The 16,465-nt window shown below is 60.4% G+C and overlaps 2 protein-coding genes across 7 annotated transcripts; one reads left to right on the top strand and one right to left on the bottom strand.

The window, feature by feature from the left end:
• Positions 1–229: 229 nt before the first annotated feature.
• Positions 230–11,222, bottom strand: TACC3 (transforming acidic coiled-coil containing protein 3). 6 transcript variants are annotated; one of them, XM_064488831.1, is made up of 18 exons: positions 11,089–11,222; positions 9,234–9,396; positions 8,943–9,085; positions 6,664–7,560; positions 6,023–6,098; positions 5,676–5,829; positions 5,063–5,185; positions 4,686–4,868; positions 3,951–4,003; positions 3,532–3,635; positions 3,273–3,360; positions 2,982–3,086; positions 2,410–2,486; positions 2,277–2,320; positions 1,548–1,708; positions 771–877; positions 567–687; positions 230–436 (listed from the first exon to the last, which is right to left on the bottom strand). In XM_064488831.1, the coding sequence occupies exons 2-18, from the start codon at positions 9,393–9,395 to the stop codon at positions 371–373; spliced, it is 2,664 nt and encodes an 887-aa protein (XP_064344901.1). In that variant the 5' UTR covers position 9,396; positions 11,089–11,222; the 3' UTR covers positions 230–370. The 6 variants fall into 6 exon arrangements, with proteins under 6 accessions (XP_064344901.1, XP_064344898.1, XP_031294781.1 ...); XM_064488828.1 differs by having other exon boundaries at positions 3,532–3,638; XM_031438921.2 differs by lacking the exon at positions 5,063–5,185 and having other exon boundaries at positions 3,532–3,638.
• Positions 11,223–11,533: 311 nt separating this feature from the next.
• TMEM129 (transmembrane protein 129, E3 ubiquitin ligase) lies at positions 11,534–16,409 on the top strand. The gene is made up of 4 exons (XM_031438966.2): positions 11,534–12,009; positions 13,526–14,000; positions 14,661–14,820; positions 14,913–16,409. The coding sequence occupies exons 1-4, from the start codon at positions 11,805–11,807 to the stop codon at positions 15,159–15,161; spliced, it is 1,089 nt and encodes a 362-aa protein (XP_031294826.1). The 5' UTR covers positions 11,534–11,804; the 3' UTR covers positions 15,162–16,409.
• Positions 16,410–16,465: the final 56 nt, after the last annotated feature.

Genomic DNA, 16,465 nt, shown 5'->3' on the forward strand with positions numbered 1-16,465 from the left:
GTCATGAGGCAGAGACACCACGCCCCAGGACAGACTTGGGCCCACTTCGTCGTCCCTAGGGCGGGCTGCCCGCCCACATGCCCGCCCGCGCCCACCGAGCGGCTCCGGAGGAGGTACGGGGCAGGGGCAGGCTGACGGTGCAGAGTGGACGGCAGCCTGGGTGGCTCAGCCTCGGTCGGGCCAGAGCCAGAAACTTTCACTTCAGTCAAGACCAGGACAACCTCAGTGCTTAGACTTAAGGAAAACTTTATTTGGTCTTCTTCCTAAAGCAACCTAGTTTAAAAACGAGTTAAGGTTAATAGAGAAGAAAAAAGAGTCAGACAGACACACACACACACAGGAGAGCCGGGCACAGGTCAGGACCTCCCCATCAGATTTTCTCCATCTTGGAAATGAGGTCGTCACAGATCCTGGTCAGTTCATCGTTTTCCTTAGTCTGGAGGAGGGAAGTCGAATCCTGAGAATTCTCACAGTGCTCCGAGGAGTCGGGAGCAGCTCCAGGGCTTCTAGAACCAGGGGTCTGCTCCTCCCCGGCTCTGCCCGGACCCCTGGGACCCCACACCCACCTTCTGCTCCACGACCTTCTCCAGGGAGTGGACCCGCATCTGCTCCTTCCTCAGGACTGCCTGCAGCGCCAGAGCCTCCGCCTGGGCCTTGCTGCGGACCTGCGCGATCTCCTCGTTGGCCCTGGAGCAGTGGAGGGCAGGGCTGAGCCCCGACTTGGGGCCTCTTCCCATCCCCGCTCCCCAGCCCCAGGCTGCAACACTCACAGCTGGAGCTTCTCCTCTGCGTGGGCCTTCAGCGCCTGGTACCTCTGGCCCTCCTTCTCGATCCTCCCTATGTAGCCCTCCACACATTGCTTCAGGGACTCTTCGTTCTTTAAGGAAGAGTGATGTGAACTCTGACTGATGGCATGTTGCTGTCTGACCGCATTCAGGAGCGGTCTGGGGGACCCCCAGGTCAGGCGGGGGCGGTTCCCCAGCGCCGGCTCTCTGGTCGTTCGTGAAATAGCAGTGGACGAGGCCACGTGGGAGCAGCACTCCCCATTTCCTTCTAAGGACGGCCTACCACACACACAGCCCTAGGCCTCCCCATCCTGGGGTTCAGGAGGGTCCTCGGACACTGGGCCTCACCCTCTGACACCCACGGGCCTCCTGCCCGTCCCTCAGCCTGCCTGGCACACAGAGCCCACCTGTACGGCCCCTACTCTCCTGCCTCCCCTCCCAGCCCCGGGCTTTGGGGGCCGGGTCTCCAAACTGGCCCAGGATGGGTGAAGACAGCAGTGGGGACTGGACATGGCGATCTCTGCAAGGGGACAACCTTGCAGGCATGCACGTGAGGTTGTAGATGACAAAACCGACAGCCAGGGCTGGAACCTGGGGCCCCCACACCCCAGGGGCCCACATCAACCTGCTTCCCAGATGCAACCCGAAGGCTCAGCTCCCCCCCGCAGCCTCCAGGCCCCGCCAGCACTTGTCACCTTGCCTCACTGGAGACAAGGCCAATGCCTGCTGGCCCCACAGCCTTGCGCTGGCCCTGGTACCTACCGCACGGTAGCCTTCGATCACCTCTTTCTGTTTCTCAAACCGCTTGAAAAGATCAGAAAAAGACTTCTCCATGGAGTGCAAGTCTGCAGTAAGCTGGTCCTTTTCCTTCAGAACCTTCTGGATCTCAACTCTGGCAAGTTCCTTCTGTTTCTGAGCCTCCTCTTCAGGAAAGAAAACCAGCACTTGGGATTGGGGGACACCCATGGCAAGAGACCAGGGCGGGCGGCCGGAGGACCCACTGGGGCGAGGTGACGGTCGCTCTCCTGTGATCTTCCCAGGCAGGACCTAGGGGCCACAAGTGCCCAAGAAACAGCCATTTCCTCCCCCCAGCTCCACCCAGACCCAGAGGCAGTGGATAGTGAACCCAGGGCCCAACTGCAGAGGTCCTGGGAAGAGGTGGGGCCAAGACGCTCAGAGCCCACAGCCACACCCACCCCAGCCTGGACGTGCCCAGTGCCCGGCACCCAGTGGCTGAAGCTGGACAAGCAGCCACCTGGGGGAGGGGGAGACCGCAGTGCAGCACCTACGGGAGGGACCCTATCTTTCCTGGCCTTGGCCCCAGATGCCAGCTCAGGGGCTGGCCAATTTTGGGGTTGATAAGTGCCAGTGGCCCAGAGCCACCTAGCCTCCCTGACCGCCAGCTGCTCCACTGCAGGGAGTGTGGGCATGTGGGCTTAGCTCGCAGGAGGGAGCTGCTGGGAAGAAAGGCTGCGGGCGCCCGGCACTCACCCATCGCTTGATACACGGTCCCCTCAAACCCATCCATGATCTTCCTGTGGGAGGAGAGCAAATGTGCCATGAGCGCTGTGGCAGGCGGGTGGGCAGGTGGGCACCCAGGTCCCAGTGGCCACTCAGGCCTCACCCCATCTCCAGGATCCTGGTGTGGAGCTCGGCGCACTGGCTCCTCAGTGCCTCGTTCTCCTTCTGTGTTGCTTCCACCTGTGCGGACCATAGCTCTGAATTGGTGCTGGGCACCCTCCCATGCCAGTACCTCCTGTCCTACTCAGCGATCACCGGGCTAGGGGGCCTGCATGCGCTGGGTATGTGGTAGGAACACCATGTGGTACAGACGTGGTGGGAGAGCAGCCTGCAGAGGGCAGGCCCAGTGGCGGGGAGGATCCAGCTGCCGGCTGGGGCCTGGCATGCAGGCCTCCCTGAGAGGGGACCACCCAGGGCATCACCTAGGCAGCAAGGAGACTTGGGGGCTGAGGCCCAGCCCTGCCAGCTGTCCTGCTTTGCCACCCCTAGGGCAGCTCAGAGTGGTGTCCAATGAGGACATCCAGACCCTCAGCTAACTGGGTGAATGGTAGGGGTACGTAAGTGGACACCAGGATTCCATGAGTAGCAGCACGAGGAAGACCAGAGCTCAGAGCCATCCACGGGGCCCTCCTACGGGGCCGTGCCTGGGAGCCCGTCCTCCCGACTCATCCTCACCGCTGTGTCCAGGTCCCTCTGGCTGTACTGCAGCACGTCCACAATGGGCCCCACGGGCAACAGCGGGCCCCCGGGCCCGAGGTCACATGGAATCGGGCCAAGTGCCTGCGGGGTGACGGAGACAGGCTGGGCAGGTTCCACTGGTGCTCGTCTCCGCCGGTTTCCCAGACGGCACAGCTCGGCGCCCAGGCCCAGCCGACCTCCTGACGCCTTCCCCCAGGTCCCAGAACATAGATCCCACGCCCTTAGAACACGTGTCTCTTCACACCGCGGGGGGAACCAAGCACTTACGGGAACACCCGGGGTGCCGAGGAAGTCCAGTTCCACCAGCTTCGCCTCGGGGGGGCTTCCCGAGGAAGGCGTGTCCACACCCCGTGCGCTGAGATCAAAACAGAACACACGTGTCGTTTACCTGCGGGGCGGGGTCAGCCCAGGTTCTCCCCGAAGGGCTGAGTGAGCGCCTCGGGATTTGTGGGCTGCTCGGCCGGTGTCCAATTCAGGTTCGCACCTGCCAGCCCACCTTTCGCCCGCGGACAGAGGGGAGGCGCACCTGCTGGTCTCAGGGGCTGCGGGCACCGGTCTCCGAGGGCTGTCCTGCAGGAGCGGGTCGAACTTGAGGTACAAGGACTGCTTCCTCAGGGCTGACTCCTTAAACTGCTGCGGTAGGGGGAGCAGGTTCAGCGGCATCCCCGACACGACAGCCCGCAGAGCCTGGGACAGGCCCAGGCAGATCATGGCCTGCGTGGCGCAGGAGGGGGACACGACTCTGCTGGGAGCAGCTGCAGGACAGGGGCCTGGAGACACCATCCCCACCGGCCAGCCCTGTGCCCTGGGCAGACACAGACACTGCCCGAATTGAGAAAGCCTGGTGACTGCCAAGCAGGGCAGGGACTCAGGGCTGTTCCAGAAACAGCCCCTTTTTGAGACTCACACTTGAGGAAAGGCTGCCACGAGGTGCAGGATACTCACCGAGGAAGCCCCAAACTGCTCCAGGTAGTCGACTTCAGCCCCCGTGCCTAGAACTGAGAGTAGCGGGTGGGTGCGTCACGGCCCGCGGGACTCGGGCTAGAGCTCTCCGGCACAGGACGCTGGCTTGGCAGCTCCCAAGCACCCCCCCGCCCCCTTCCACGGCCCGGTCTGCCCTGGACAGACGGCCCTTTGCTATAAGGCGGGGCTGCCGTCCTGCTCATGACGCTGGGGGCTGGGTCGTTTTGTTGGGCCACACACAAGGGCTGACAGACCCCCCAGGAGTAACGGCCAAGGGCATCCCTGGCTGAGCAGCAGTGTGCAGCCAGCCTGGAAGAGCCCTTTGTGTTCTGGTGCGACCTTTGTTTACAGATTCTAAAGGTGACTCGTGCCATAGACAGAAACTGACCCAAAATGGATCAAAGCCCCAAGTGTATGAGTTAAAACCACAGAATTCTTAGAAGAAAACACAAGGGCACACCCTCGTGACACCGGGTGTGACAGTGACTCATCAGGACTGACGCCAGACACACAAGCAGCAAGGTGACAGCTTGGGCCTCCAAGGACACAGAGTGCAAAGGCAAGTTTTGCAGATCAGGTGCCTGACGAGGGGTTCCTACCCAGATTACACTAGAAATCTCTGCAACTTGGTCATATGGCAAATAACTCAGCGAAGAAATGGGAAAGGATCTGAGCAGACGCTCCTCCAAAGGGGAGACTCAAAAGGTCAACACGCACGTGGACAAATGTGGCTCGTTGGTGGGGGACCGTGACATGCAGCCAGCACCGTGTGCAGGCGGGACGCTGTGCAGCTGGCCCTTGGGTGCTGCCCATGGAGGGGTAAGAGGTGTGGGCCTGCGGAGAACGGCTGGGCGGCTCCTCCCACAGTCAGCACAATGTGACCAGGTCCTCTAGGTACACCTGCCCCAGAGAAGTGGGTCACGCACGGCCACACGTAAACGTGTACGCGAGTGTTCCCAGCAGTCTTAGTCATAACAGCGCAAAAGTGGAAACCATCCCAAAGTCCATCAATTAGTAAAAGAAGAAACGAGATGTAATTTCCACATGGTGGAATGTTGCTTAGCCATAAAAGGAGGTCCTGACCTGAAACGGACCTTGTTGTTCAGTGAAAGACACCAGACACAAAACCGCACATTGTGTGCCTCCAGGTCGCTGGCCTAGTGGAGCGCGTCCATGGCTTCTGGTCCCACCTATGTGCGGAGGGCCCCACGGCTGTCCTGCCAGAGAAGCCCTACGTCCACATCCTGTCTCCACTGCACCTGTGGGCTCTTACGTAACGCAAACCAAGAGTGTCTCCAGTTGCCTTCTGTCTTGCGAAGCAGCTCAGTCACAAGCCCTCACTGAGCTCGGCTTAGACCCAGGGCTCTTCCAGCCCTCCTGTCCAGGGACCTGCCTTTCATCTCTGTGGGGTCCTGTTTCAAACAGCACGTCCCCCAGAACAGCGAGGCCCCGGCTGCCTCCGGACTGCACTCGAGCTGTCTAAGCCAGGGCTTCTGCCCAGTTTTCTGAGCCTAAGATTTTTTTATGTCACAGGCATCAGCCCTGTTCTCCTGAAAATGCCTATCTTTTGATAAACCAGAAGTTTCTGCCTGAATCACTGAAGTCAGGGAACAGAGCTGCCCGCAGGACAATGGCAGCAGGTGCCACTGAACACGTGCTCGTGGAATGTTCCGAGCAACCTGGCTGTGAGGACAGACAGAGACGTACCCTCAGTGGGGTCTCGGAAGTGCTCCCCAGTCAGGTCCAAGGCGGGCTCCAGGCCCTGAGGGGCAGGGGGCGCGGGGTCGGCAGGCGCGGTCACTGACTCAGTGCTCGGGCTGCTAGTGGGAGCTGGTGCACCCGAAGAGCCTGAGGATCCCTCCTGGAAGGGAGGTCGGGGTCACCTTGGGGGCTTGGTTTGGGCACCTCATGTAGTCTCGTCAGGACGAGGGACATGGGGGTGGGGGTAGGGGCAGCAGCCTGTGCCCCCAGGCCCCCTCTGCCCTGTTACGATACCCAGACATGGTGACAGTGCAAGGATGTGTCACACTGGGGTGCCCACCCACACTCCGTACCTCACTTGCAGCTCCTGTGGTCCCTGCCGGGCTCTGTACCCCAGGTGTGTCATCTGCTGAGGCTGAAAGCACCTGCCTAAAGAGACGGGGTCTGCAGGGCCTGTGTCCCCACTGCCGCTTCGGCACCCACCTGCCGCCTGCCCTGCAAACCCCGCCCAGCAAGCCAGGCATGGGGCCAGCCGAGCAGCCCGGCAAAGCTGGCCCCCAACCTCACCTGCACGAGAACCACTCCTCAGAAGGAGCTCTGAGGTCACTCAACTCAAGGAAAAGCAAACCACGAGGATCCACGTATCCCCCCACCAGGAAACTGCGGCAGGAGCTAGGCGGGCTCCTCTGTGACCACACGCCCGCGGCAGCCACGAAGCCGCGTCCTGGGAGCTCGCGCCAGGAAACTCGGGCTCCCCTGGAGCCGCGCTGCCTCGGGAACCCTAGGGACTCTCTGCTAGGAGCTTTCTCGACCTCCCGGGTGGGTCACAGCACAGGACGCCCCCTGTGAGGGGCCGACGTCGCTCCTCTGCTTCTTATTCCCAAGAGCTGCGCCTGCCCTGGGCCTCTCAGGGTGCAGGTGGCACATCTGGTCTGGGGCCCATGGGTGCCCACACCCTGGAGCTGCTGCCCTGCCACCACCCCCCAACACTCACTGGCTTGGTGATGAGTCCTCTGCGGCTGCAGGCCCGGCTGGCCTGCTCTGGGGGTGCTCCGGGGGCCAGGCCTCTCTGTCACCTCCACATGGGTTAAAGTCTGGGTCATCCAGCTTGTCCCCATCCAGGCTGCCAGACCCTCGTGGAGGGGGATCAGGACCCTCACCCGCAGCCATAGTGGCCTTTTCCTGCCTCATCTCTGGTCTCCTTGAGGGCGGTTTGAGACCTGGGGCCGTCCCTCGTTTCCTCAGTGGAGGTGGCTTTTTGCTGGTGGCATCATCAGGGAAGTCAAATTCTAGCCTCACAGGCCCGCTTCTCAAAGAGCTGGCCTCCTGGCCCCTGCCCTCCTCACTCTGAGCACTGGGGGCTGGGGCCCCTCCAGCCTCCACAGGGCCGGCAGGGGCAGTGGCCTCGGGGCCCACGGGGCCCTCGCCAGGCAGGTCTGTGTGGGGCTCCCCTGCGTGGGCTCCTCCGGGGGGAGTACCGGGAGCTGGAGCAGCCCCCACGCGGGAAGCAGGAACCGCGTCCGGGTTTTCTCCTGGGAGGCTACACGGGTCCTCTGCTCTGTCTGTGTCTTGGGACGCCATCCCGGGAGGGTGTTCTAGAATCTTGGGGGTGGATGCAACACTTTCCTCTGAGGAATGAGAATGGACGTGCTCCTCCCAAGCTTGTTCAGGGCTGCTCGACACTTGTCCTGAAGATGCCACTTGGTTTTCAACACTTTCTGGCATTTGAGGGAAGCTTGAGGGACCCAGACCGGCACAGGCAGGCCCACTGGGAAGCCTGTCTTCAGATGCTGGTCTCACGAACCCTGGAGGAAGGTTGGCCCCCTCCACTGCTGGCTTCTGCAGAATTCCATTAGTTGTTCTGGTCTCTGTTTCCTGGGTAAACTGTTGGCTTTTAGAAACAGACAGTTAACACAAATGAACCAGTTAGGTTTTCATTTAGATTTTAGTCCGCGTGAAAACATTAGCTAAAGAAAGAAAAAAAAAACATACAATCATACAATCAACCTTCCCAGGTTAACTTTTTCCAAGCGCAGTCTGCTGGCGGCCACCTGGAGACCCAGGGTCCCAAGGCAGACAGCGTGGAAACGCCACTGGCAAAGGATCAAAGGCCAGGCTCCCCTGTCAGCTGGGGCCCAGCAGCTACGTGGTCAAGGACAGTCTGGGCACAGGAGGGTCAGGCTCCTCACTGGAGAGCAAGAAAGATGAGGTCCAGGACACTGCCTTCAGGCCTGCCCACCCTGGGTCCTCCACGGCCTCCCGCGCCTCCCCTCTGTGGCCCTGGAGCAGCCCAGAGGCAGAGTCCCAACAGCTGGGTTTCCCTTCCCTTGTGGGGCTGTTACAGAAGAATGGTATTTGATCACTCTAATCTCATTAGATGATTTTCAAAATGAAAAGTAAAAAATCTAAAGTTGGAAAGTAGCAAGTTAAGGGGAGGGGGGATTCAGGAGGAGTCTCCACCCTTGGGAGGATGGGAACGTGGCCCGAGCACATTTCACTCGAGTTAGGTGATGGGTACATTAGCGATGTTTTGCTTTTACACCTTTCTCTGAAACCTGTTTAAAAGAAAAAGCAAGGTCTTAAACAGTTTAAGTCAGCAAAAGTCAGAACAAAATGTGCCAGTGAGGGCCCTTCTCACCCGGACGCAGAGGGTCCCTGGGGCCCTGCCCACTTGTTCCATCCTAATCTGGGGGTGACGAGCTCATCTCCAGACTGAGGCTGGAGAAGCCTTGGCTTTGCCTAGTCGACCAGCACATCCAGTAAAACGCCTAGGCCGGGGCAGGCTGCGAAGAAGCTTCTCTCGATTAAAGTCAAGTGCTTAAAACCTGGTCCGTCAGACACCACTGGCACTCTGACTAGATTAACAGTTTCTCTGCCTTCAAAGGTAAGATCTGTCTGTGAGCTTTCTCCAGGGCTGGATGTGGAGAACATGAGGCTGACTTGTGAGGAGGGAGATCCCAGTGGAATGCTATAAAAGCAGCAAAACCACAGAGCAGCCCCGGGAGAGGAGGCCAGGACATTTCATGAAGCCAGGGAAGCAGAAACTACGGCCAGTTTGTTGGCAAGGATGCAGCAAAGGTGCGGAATGCGCATTTAAACTCACGCTGCTTCGGGACTCACTCTTCAGGAACAAACGACTTCTGAGTACTTTGGCCATGCATGACACAAACCCAGAGCAGAGACCAGCTGGATATGACAAACAAGACAGACTCTTCCTGCCACATCCGTCAGAGAGGTCACAACTGCAATACATCAGACGGCACCGACACTTACTTCTCCTTCTGGGTCCAGACTTGGTGGGAGTTTTCTAATCCAGGGGTGTCGCCCAGAGCTAAAAAAACTTCAAGTTTGCTGCTCATGCTGGGACTTAAAATCCTGTGTGTCTGTGGATCCCGCAGAGGTGTCTGAAAAGTCACCTGTTGGGGAGGGAGGGGGGCTCCTAGTCAGTAACTCACGTCTCCAAGCACCATGCCCTGGCAGCGCAGTAAGTCCCCGGGAAAGCAGGCCCCAGGATGACTGCACCTGTGACACTTGGTAGATCTACACAGGGGGAGACATGCTCACCTTCACTGCTTTGGCTGTGCTCTTGGGTGGCACATTTTCTTTCTGTGACAGACGGAGTACAGGCAACCTTCCGGTAACTTCCAGTGGTGAAAACAGGAAGTCACAGTTCTCTGTGCTTTTGTCATCAGTGACATTCTCGTCACTAAAGATGTGCAGACTCATTCTGGAAAAGCAAACAGTTTTCTGTCAGCAGCAGGGCATGTTGTCTGGACGCACGTATGTGGAAAAGGACAGGGCTGACCTCATGGTGCTGAGTGAGGACATCCCCCTGCCTGCACAGGTGGGTCACACCTTAGGCAGCATGTCCTCTGCCAGGCAGTCCCCTCCCTGCTTTGGGGGGAGCTGCCACCTCCCAGGAGCAAGAGCTAAAGGGGTCCCCAGCCCTCAGGGCAAGGAAGGAAAACCATGTCCACGAAATAACTTGAACTTTGTGGGTAAAGGCTGGGAGACAGGTAAGGGCTGATCTGTGATGACACTGGATGAGGCATAGGAAGCCTCGTCTCCCTGCAGGCCTCGGTGTCAGAGTTGGAGCAGGCTACCAAACTGGTGGAGGATGGGAGAGCAGACAGCACGGCAGCCTGTACTCTGCCTACGGGGCTAGGAAATGGGGACCAGACAAGGGTGTTGGGAGGGTGGGGGCCTAGAGGAGGAGCCACAGAAGGTAACAAGCAGCAGGGTGCAGAATCATTTGTGGGGAGTCAAGTGGCTTCTACATCAGAGTCTGCAGAGTAGAAACACACCAGGGGCCTCCAGCTGGGCCCAGAAGTTTCTAGAGCAGTCCCACTTCTTCCCAAAGTCTTTGTCATGGTGACTGACACGGCCTTCCGAGTCCAGGAGTCACCAGAGAACTGGGCGTCGACCTGCCCAAGGGGCCACCACAGGTACTTGCTAGTAGTGGGGGCCCTGGGGACTGCGGTTTAAAGAGGCTGGGTGGCTGGGGCAGAGGGAGTAGGTAGGGGTGGCCTTGGAAGAGGTGAGGTTGGGGTGGGAGGTCAGGGTGACCAGCCCCCTTGAAGGGTGAGGCCAGGGGTCGGGGGTGCTGGTGTGGAGGACCGGGAGGGGCAGGAAGGAAGTGGGGAGTCAGAGGCTCTTGCATCTGGCCAGGGGTTGGGTGGTCAGCCGTGCTTTGCCAACAGGCCCACACACTGTGTGTGGGGGCAAGAAAGAGAAGTGTAAGTCAAGAGTAACTACTACTTTTGGCCTAACAACTGGGTAAAACGAGGGGGACATAAGAGGGAGACAGGCTTGGAGGCAAACTCCCTCTGCCGGAGAAGGTGGGAGAACAATGATGGCAGCCTCTATGGGTCTGGCTTCTACTGAGGAGGGGGCCACGAAGGCGGCTCCAGAGCAAGGAGGGGCCGGGTCAGGAGGGCAGGAAGACTGGCGGCCCCGGAGAGCGGGTCTTGCGGGATCAGCGGTGCGGGAGCGCCAGAGCCCAGGTTTCTGCGGCAGGTGCGGCAGGAATCGGCGATGGCTCACAGGTGGGGCTACGCCCAGAGGGGCCGGGCAGCAAGCTGGCGGGTATGCGGGGGCGGAGACGTGTCTTTGCAGGTCACAGCCACCGGTGGTTTGCGGCTGGACGAGGTCACCGGGGTGAGGGGGAGGGCGGCGCAGCGGGCCCGGGCTGTTCTGTCTTTGACGGCGGCAGAGGGACCACCAGGCGTCTCGGAGACAAGGGCGGGAGGCCGCCGGCTCCGCTCGCGACTGTGGGAAGAGGCGTCGCGGGGGGAGTGCATCCCGGGGGGAGGGGACCCACGACCACGGTGGTCGCCACCACGGCAGACAGGCAGACAGAGGCCCGGGGCCAGAGGAGGCGAGGCCGGAACCCCGAGCCCGGACCCCGCTGCCGCCTTACCTGTCGGCCGCCGCGCGGAAGCAGGAAAGCGGGAGGCGCCGAGTCCGGGAGCCCCTCTCCCCGCCGCCGATTCAAATACCGACGGTTGGCGTGCGCGGCCAATCGGCGTGCGGCTGGGGCGAGACGCACGGAATCGGCGGCCAATGGGAGGCCATGGCTGAGGCCGCGCCCACAAGGGGTTCCGCTTCCGGGGCTAGCGGTACGCTGGGCGTGGCGGACGCTGGAATTCTCGGTAACTGCGGCTCCCGCAGCAGGCGATGGGGAAAGGTTGCTCGTGGGCGGACTGTGCGCGGACCGCCGTCGCCCAGGAATCTCGAGCTCAGCTGCGGGCGCCCCTAGGCTGCGCGGAAAGGCCAGGGCCTGAGAACCATTCGCCCGTGTCTCAGTTTCCCCAGCTGTGAAATGGGACCAGGTGCAGTGCCGCCCCCAAGGCAGGTCGTGAGAACCCAAACCCTCGCGAGGACTATCGCGGCGCTCACGACTTCTGCCGGGTGTGGGGCACGGGAACTCCATTTCCCAAAGTGCCCCGCGGGACCCTAGCTCCCAGAGCGCCGCGCGAGTGGTCTGAGAGTGGGGACTCCACTTCCCAGAGTGCCCCGCGCTGCCCGGCGCTTACCGGACCCGGACGCTGGGGCCTGCTCCGGGCGTCCGGGCAGCGGGTTTCGCCCGGAAGGCGGGCTTCTCCCGGACGGCTTCCCGGTGGGGACGGCGGCGCGATGGACAGCCCTGAGGTTACGTTCACGCTGGCCTACCTGGTATTTGCCGTGTGCTTCGTGTTCACTCCCACCGAGTTCCACTCGGCCGGGCTCACGGTGCAGAACCTGCTGTCGGGCTGGCTGGGCAGCGAGGACGCTGCCTTCGTGCCCTACCACCTGCGCCGCACGGCCGCCACGCTGCTGTGCCACTCGCTGCTGCCGCTTGGTGAGCTCGGTGGGCGGGGCGGCGCTCGAGGCCCAGCTCCGGGACCTCAGAGCGAGAAGAGACCGGGGAGGGCGCCCGGGTCAGAGCCTAGGCTGTGGGCTCGTGTGCTCCCAGGAGTGCGCTGGAGGGAAGTGGCGGCAGCTGGCCTCTTGCAGGCGGCAGAAAGGCAGGCTCAGAACCCTGCGGGAGGGGATGCTTCACTCACTGGGGCAAGTTGTGAGCTATCGCATGGGGGGCAGCTCCCTGTAGAAGAACGTGAGTTAACTGATGCCAGCATTGGTGGCCTGCCCCAGTCCTTGGAAGGTGGATGCAGGAAGGACAGGCAAAGAGCATGATGGCAGTAGGAAGTGTCACGGGTGCAGAGACCCGGAAAGGTGTGTATGTGGCCAGGATGCTCAGATGTTGCCAGGGGCTGTGCTGGGTAGTGACTCAGGTGTAGCTGGTCTCTGAGAGGCTGGCTTGAGGCCAGGTTGTGCCTGGGGGCTGCCTGCCTCATAGGGATGGAGGGCAGAGGAGAGCCCATGCCAGGACAGAGACTGCCTGCGTGGTGAGGTCGCTCCACCTAGCTCCCCTGTGAGGCAGGGAAACTCCGCAGGAGGAAAGTGTGGTTCAGAGTTTGGGTTCTCCTGAGGGTTGTGGATTGAGTTTCTGCTCTGGGAACTAAGGATTTCCGAAGTTTCTGGAACCTCTTAACTGCATGCCTCCCACCAGCCTGAGGGGGGCTGGGCCACCACCGTCCCACAGAAGGACAGGGAAACTGGGAAGTGAGCCAAGTGACTTCCCTGGGCCACACGAGGACGAAATGGTGGAGCCTGGCCTTAGAGTCAGACAAGGAGTTTTTCTTTTTTTAATTTGTTTTGCAATAGCTTTGAAACTTTATAGACCTGTTATCTATTGCTATGGGGTGAGAGAAAGTGTATTGGCTTAATCAATAGCGCTTGCTTTTGTTTTTGCAACTTCAAGCCTGTGCTGTGGGTCATTGTCTACCTCGTTATTGACATGCAAATTGGCCCCCATCTGGCCAGCAGGGTCCTGGAGCTGGCTCCCCTGATGTCCTTGTGACATGCCTGTGTCATACCTTGCTCACTGGCACACGATGTTCCAGTTCTGGGATGGCCATGCCCTTTTCTGCCTCCTCAGAGTGGGTGGGATCCAGAGGCCTGGATCTGGCCCCAGGAGGGCCAGTGGGCAGCTCTGCACTGGGTGACACGAGAGCCTTGTATTTTTGCTTTTGTAGGTTTTCCCCCTACTCATGTGTTATTTGTATGGAACTGAAGTAGTAAGATAAAAATGTTTTCTGCTGACAGGGTAAGGGCTGAGTTGGACCAGTTGTGGAGGCGGGTGAGGCTCACCTGCCCTAGGGTACCACGGCCTTGCCCTGGCCCAAGGATGGGGACTAAAGGAAGCCCCCCTGCCCCCAACAGGGATAGCCCTGTGGACCTCAGTGGGAACCTCCTGGAGAGGATGACAGCCTAGCAGCCCCCACCCCTGCTGAGGCTTGCTCTGTCCCTTGTAGGCTACTACGTGGGCATGTGCTTCGCAGCCTCAGAAAAGCGGCTCTACTTTCCCAGCCAGGCCCCGGAGACCTGGCGGGTCTTCCTCCTGCTGGCGGTGCTGCTGCCCACCATTGCCTGCACCCTTATCTACTACTGGTCCCGGGACCAGTGGGCCCACCACCCCCTGGCCCGCACCCTGGCCCTCTATGCCCTGCCGCAGTCAGGCTGGCGAGCTGTCGCTTCCTCCGTGAACACTGAGTTCCGGAGGATTGACAAATTTGCTACGGGGGCGCCGGGTGCCCGGGTGATTGTGACGGACACATGGGTGATGAAGGTGACCACGTACTGTGTGCACGTGGCCCAGCAGCAGGATGTGCACCTGACTGTGACGGAATCCCAGCAGCATGACCTCTCGCCAGACTCGAATCTACCTGTGCAGCTGCTTACCATCCGCGTAGCCAGCACCAGCCCTGCTGTGCAGGCCTTCGACATCCGGTAGGCTTGCCCACGCCTGGCCAGCACCCAAGATCTGGTGTTTGTCTTACTCAAAGGTGATGGTGGGTGGGAGCTGGTCCCTCCAGTGTGCCCCTCCCTCAGGGCGGCACTGCCCACCCTAGGCCGCCTTGCTGGCCCCGTCTTCTCAGGTACTCTCAGCTTCCTCCTTCTTCACTTCTCATCTGAGCTGCCTTCTGCAGCTTCTCAGGGGGAGCCCCACAGGGATGTTTGGGGGTCACTGTACCGGACACAGGCTTGGGCTGGAGCCGAGGTCCTCCTGTCTAGTTCAGGCTGTGGCCGGCCTGCTGTGCTCCTCCTGGGACATGCCTTGGGCCTGAATCTACTGAGGGCCAGGCACTCGGTGTCTTAGCTACCATCCTTCAACCTCGCTGTGTCCTGGGAGGGCGGTGGTCAGCTGGGCAGCGCTGGGTCTGTGGGCTCGGCGCTCTGGCCATTTTTGCTAGCTGGTCTTCATCTGGCAGCCAGGCTGTGCCTGAGTCCCCATGTTCCGTGTGGTCATGGGTGCCTCGCTCACTGCGGCACAGACTCGGCCTCCCTGCCACTGCCCCAGGGTCCTTGCCAGCCTGCCTGGGAAGGATGGCCCTGCCCTGCAGAGGCCTCAGTCCAGTGGTCCAGCCCAGCAGCAACCACCTCATGCAGGCTGAACTCCACGGAGTACGGTGAGCTGTGTGAGAAACTCCGGGCACCCATCCGCAGCGCGGCCAACGTTGTCATCCACCAGAGCCTGGGCGACCTGTTCCTGGAGACATTTGCCTCCCTGGTGGAGGTCAACCCGGCCTACTCAGTCCCCAGCAGCCAGGTGGGGGCCTGGGTGGGTGATGGATTCCCACATCTCCTGGGGTGGGGGGCTCTATAGGCCGGGGCCCCTGTGACCACCTTGGCCTGCTGCAGGACCTGGAGGCGTGCATCGGCTGCATGCAGACACGTGCCAGCGTGAAGCTGGTGAAGACCTGCCAGGAGGCGGCGGAGGGCGAATGCCAGCAGTGCTACTGCCGCCCCATGTGGTGTCTCACCTGCATGGGCAAGTGGTTCGCCAGCCGCCAGGATCCGCAGCGCCCGGACACCTGGCTGGCCAGCCGAGTGCCCTGCCCCACCTGCCGTGCGCGCTTCTGCATCTTGGATGTGTGCGCTGTGCGCTAAGCCTGTCGGCCCTTCTGGGGATACCACAGGCTCTCTTTTCCCAGCGTAGCATCTCACCTGTTCCCCGAAGCTGCAGAGGGACCAGGGCTTTTGTTTTAAAAAGAAGTTTCCTGCTGAAGTTCTGTCTGCGGCGGTGGGACTGGTCTTCACTGCCTCTGCCTCCTCTCCGTTCCTCTGGGTAGGGGAAGGTGCTGGACACAGGACGTGCTATCGGCTCCATCTCCAGAGCCTTCTGGGGCCCCTAGCTGGGTTTTGGGAGACCCTGTGGTCTGCCCCAGATGGCCCTAACCTGAGCCACTTGCCTTAAACTTATGGGGCACATAAATTTTAACTGCTCTTTGGTGACATGACAGACCCAAATTTTTCCAGCAGATTTTACTTTAGTCTATTCTGCTCCTGTCCCCAAGCTGGCTGTGGCCCTGTTGTTTTGGCACCCTCTACTCCCCATGGAGGACCTGGCACAGAGCCTGCTGATGGAGGGGGAAACCTGGGGTTCTGTTCCAGGGTCTCCTGGTGGTTGCAACCAGCCAAGGGCCTGCTCCTAGGTGGGTGGCCCCTACCTGCTCCCTTTCCAGGGATACCCTGGGCTTCCTATCAGGGGCCGGGTGAGGGGCTCGCTGCTTACAGCTGCCATTCCCTTAGTTGTGTGCTTATGGGGGTTGCCTACCCCTTGAAGGGGCATGTACCCACCCACGTGCCTTCTGTTGCTGCTGCAAGTCCGGGGAACAGGCCAAGTCTCAGGCTTCTGGTAGGGAAAACATTGAATTGAAGACCAAGCACCACAGCAGCATTCTCTATCCGGACAAGCCTACTGGGACTCAGCACAAGGCTGGCCATAGCCCTGCAGGGTCCACCTGTTTCAGAAGGGGATGTGCCCAGTGGTCAAGGCAGTGACAGCTGCCTTCCCACTTCCCAGTGGTGCAGGTGGGGAGCAGGGAGGGAACTGCCAGGCGCCAAAGTACAGCTCTCACAGATGTGGCTATTGGAGCAGCTCTGAGCCCCCTAAAAAAACGCTGGGATTTGGGAGCGAGATGGCCCAGCTTTGTGGTCCTCAGGGACGCTCACAGATGGAGGCCGTCAGAGGGGCAGCCAGGAGCCATGCCCAGCCTCAGCCCGGAGTTTCAAACCCTGGCAAGGGAGAGCCAGGCCTGCAGTTTTTTCTACAGAAGGAAGTTACTTAGTTTTATAAAGGTAAATCTATTGTAGGGAAGTGATACGCTATTTAATAAAATGTTAGTATGACCATTATATGTATTTTCTTAATTGCAATGCTTTTTCTTTGGTAACAGTTGGGGGAAGGCCCT

This window comes from Camelus dromedarius, chromosome 1 (genome assembly GCF_036321535.1).
Source record: "Camelus dromedarius isolate mCamDro1 chromosome 1, mCamDro1.pat, whole genome shotgun sequence".
NCBI lineage: Eukaryota > Metazoa > Chordata > Mammalia > Artiodactyla > Camelidae > Camelus > Camelus dromedarius.

Coding starts and splice junctions, on each gene's coding strand:
- TACC3 (XM_064488828.1), bottom strand. CDS start 9,395: ATGAGTCTGCACATCTTTAGTGACGAGAATGTCACTGATGACAAAAGC. Junction 7,561..8,942: donor GTCTGGACCCAGAAGGAGAA/GTAAGTGTCGGT, acceptor TGTTTCTAAAAG/CCAACAGTTTACCCAGGAAA. Junction 4,869..5,062: donor GTCTTTCACTGAACAACAAG/GTCCGTTTCAGG, acceptor TCTCTGGGGCAG/GTGTACCTAGAGGACCTGGT.
- TMEM129 (XM_031438966.2), top strand. CDS start 11,805: ATGGACAGCCCTGAGGTTACGTTCACGCTGGCCTACCTGGTATTTGCC. Junction 14,001..14,660: donor GTGCAGGCCTTCGACATCCG/GTAGGCTTGCCC, acceptor CACCTCATGCAG/GCTGAACTCCACGGAGTACG. Junction 14,821..14,912: donor ACTCAGTCCCCAGCAGCCAG/GTGGGGGCCTGG, acceptor GGCCTGCTGCAG/GACCTGGAGGCGTGCATCGG.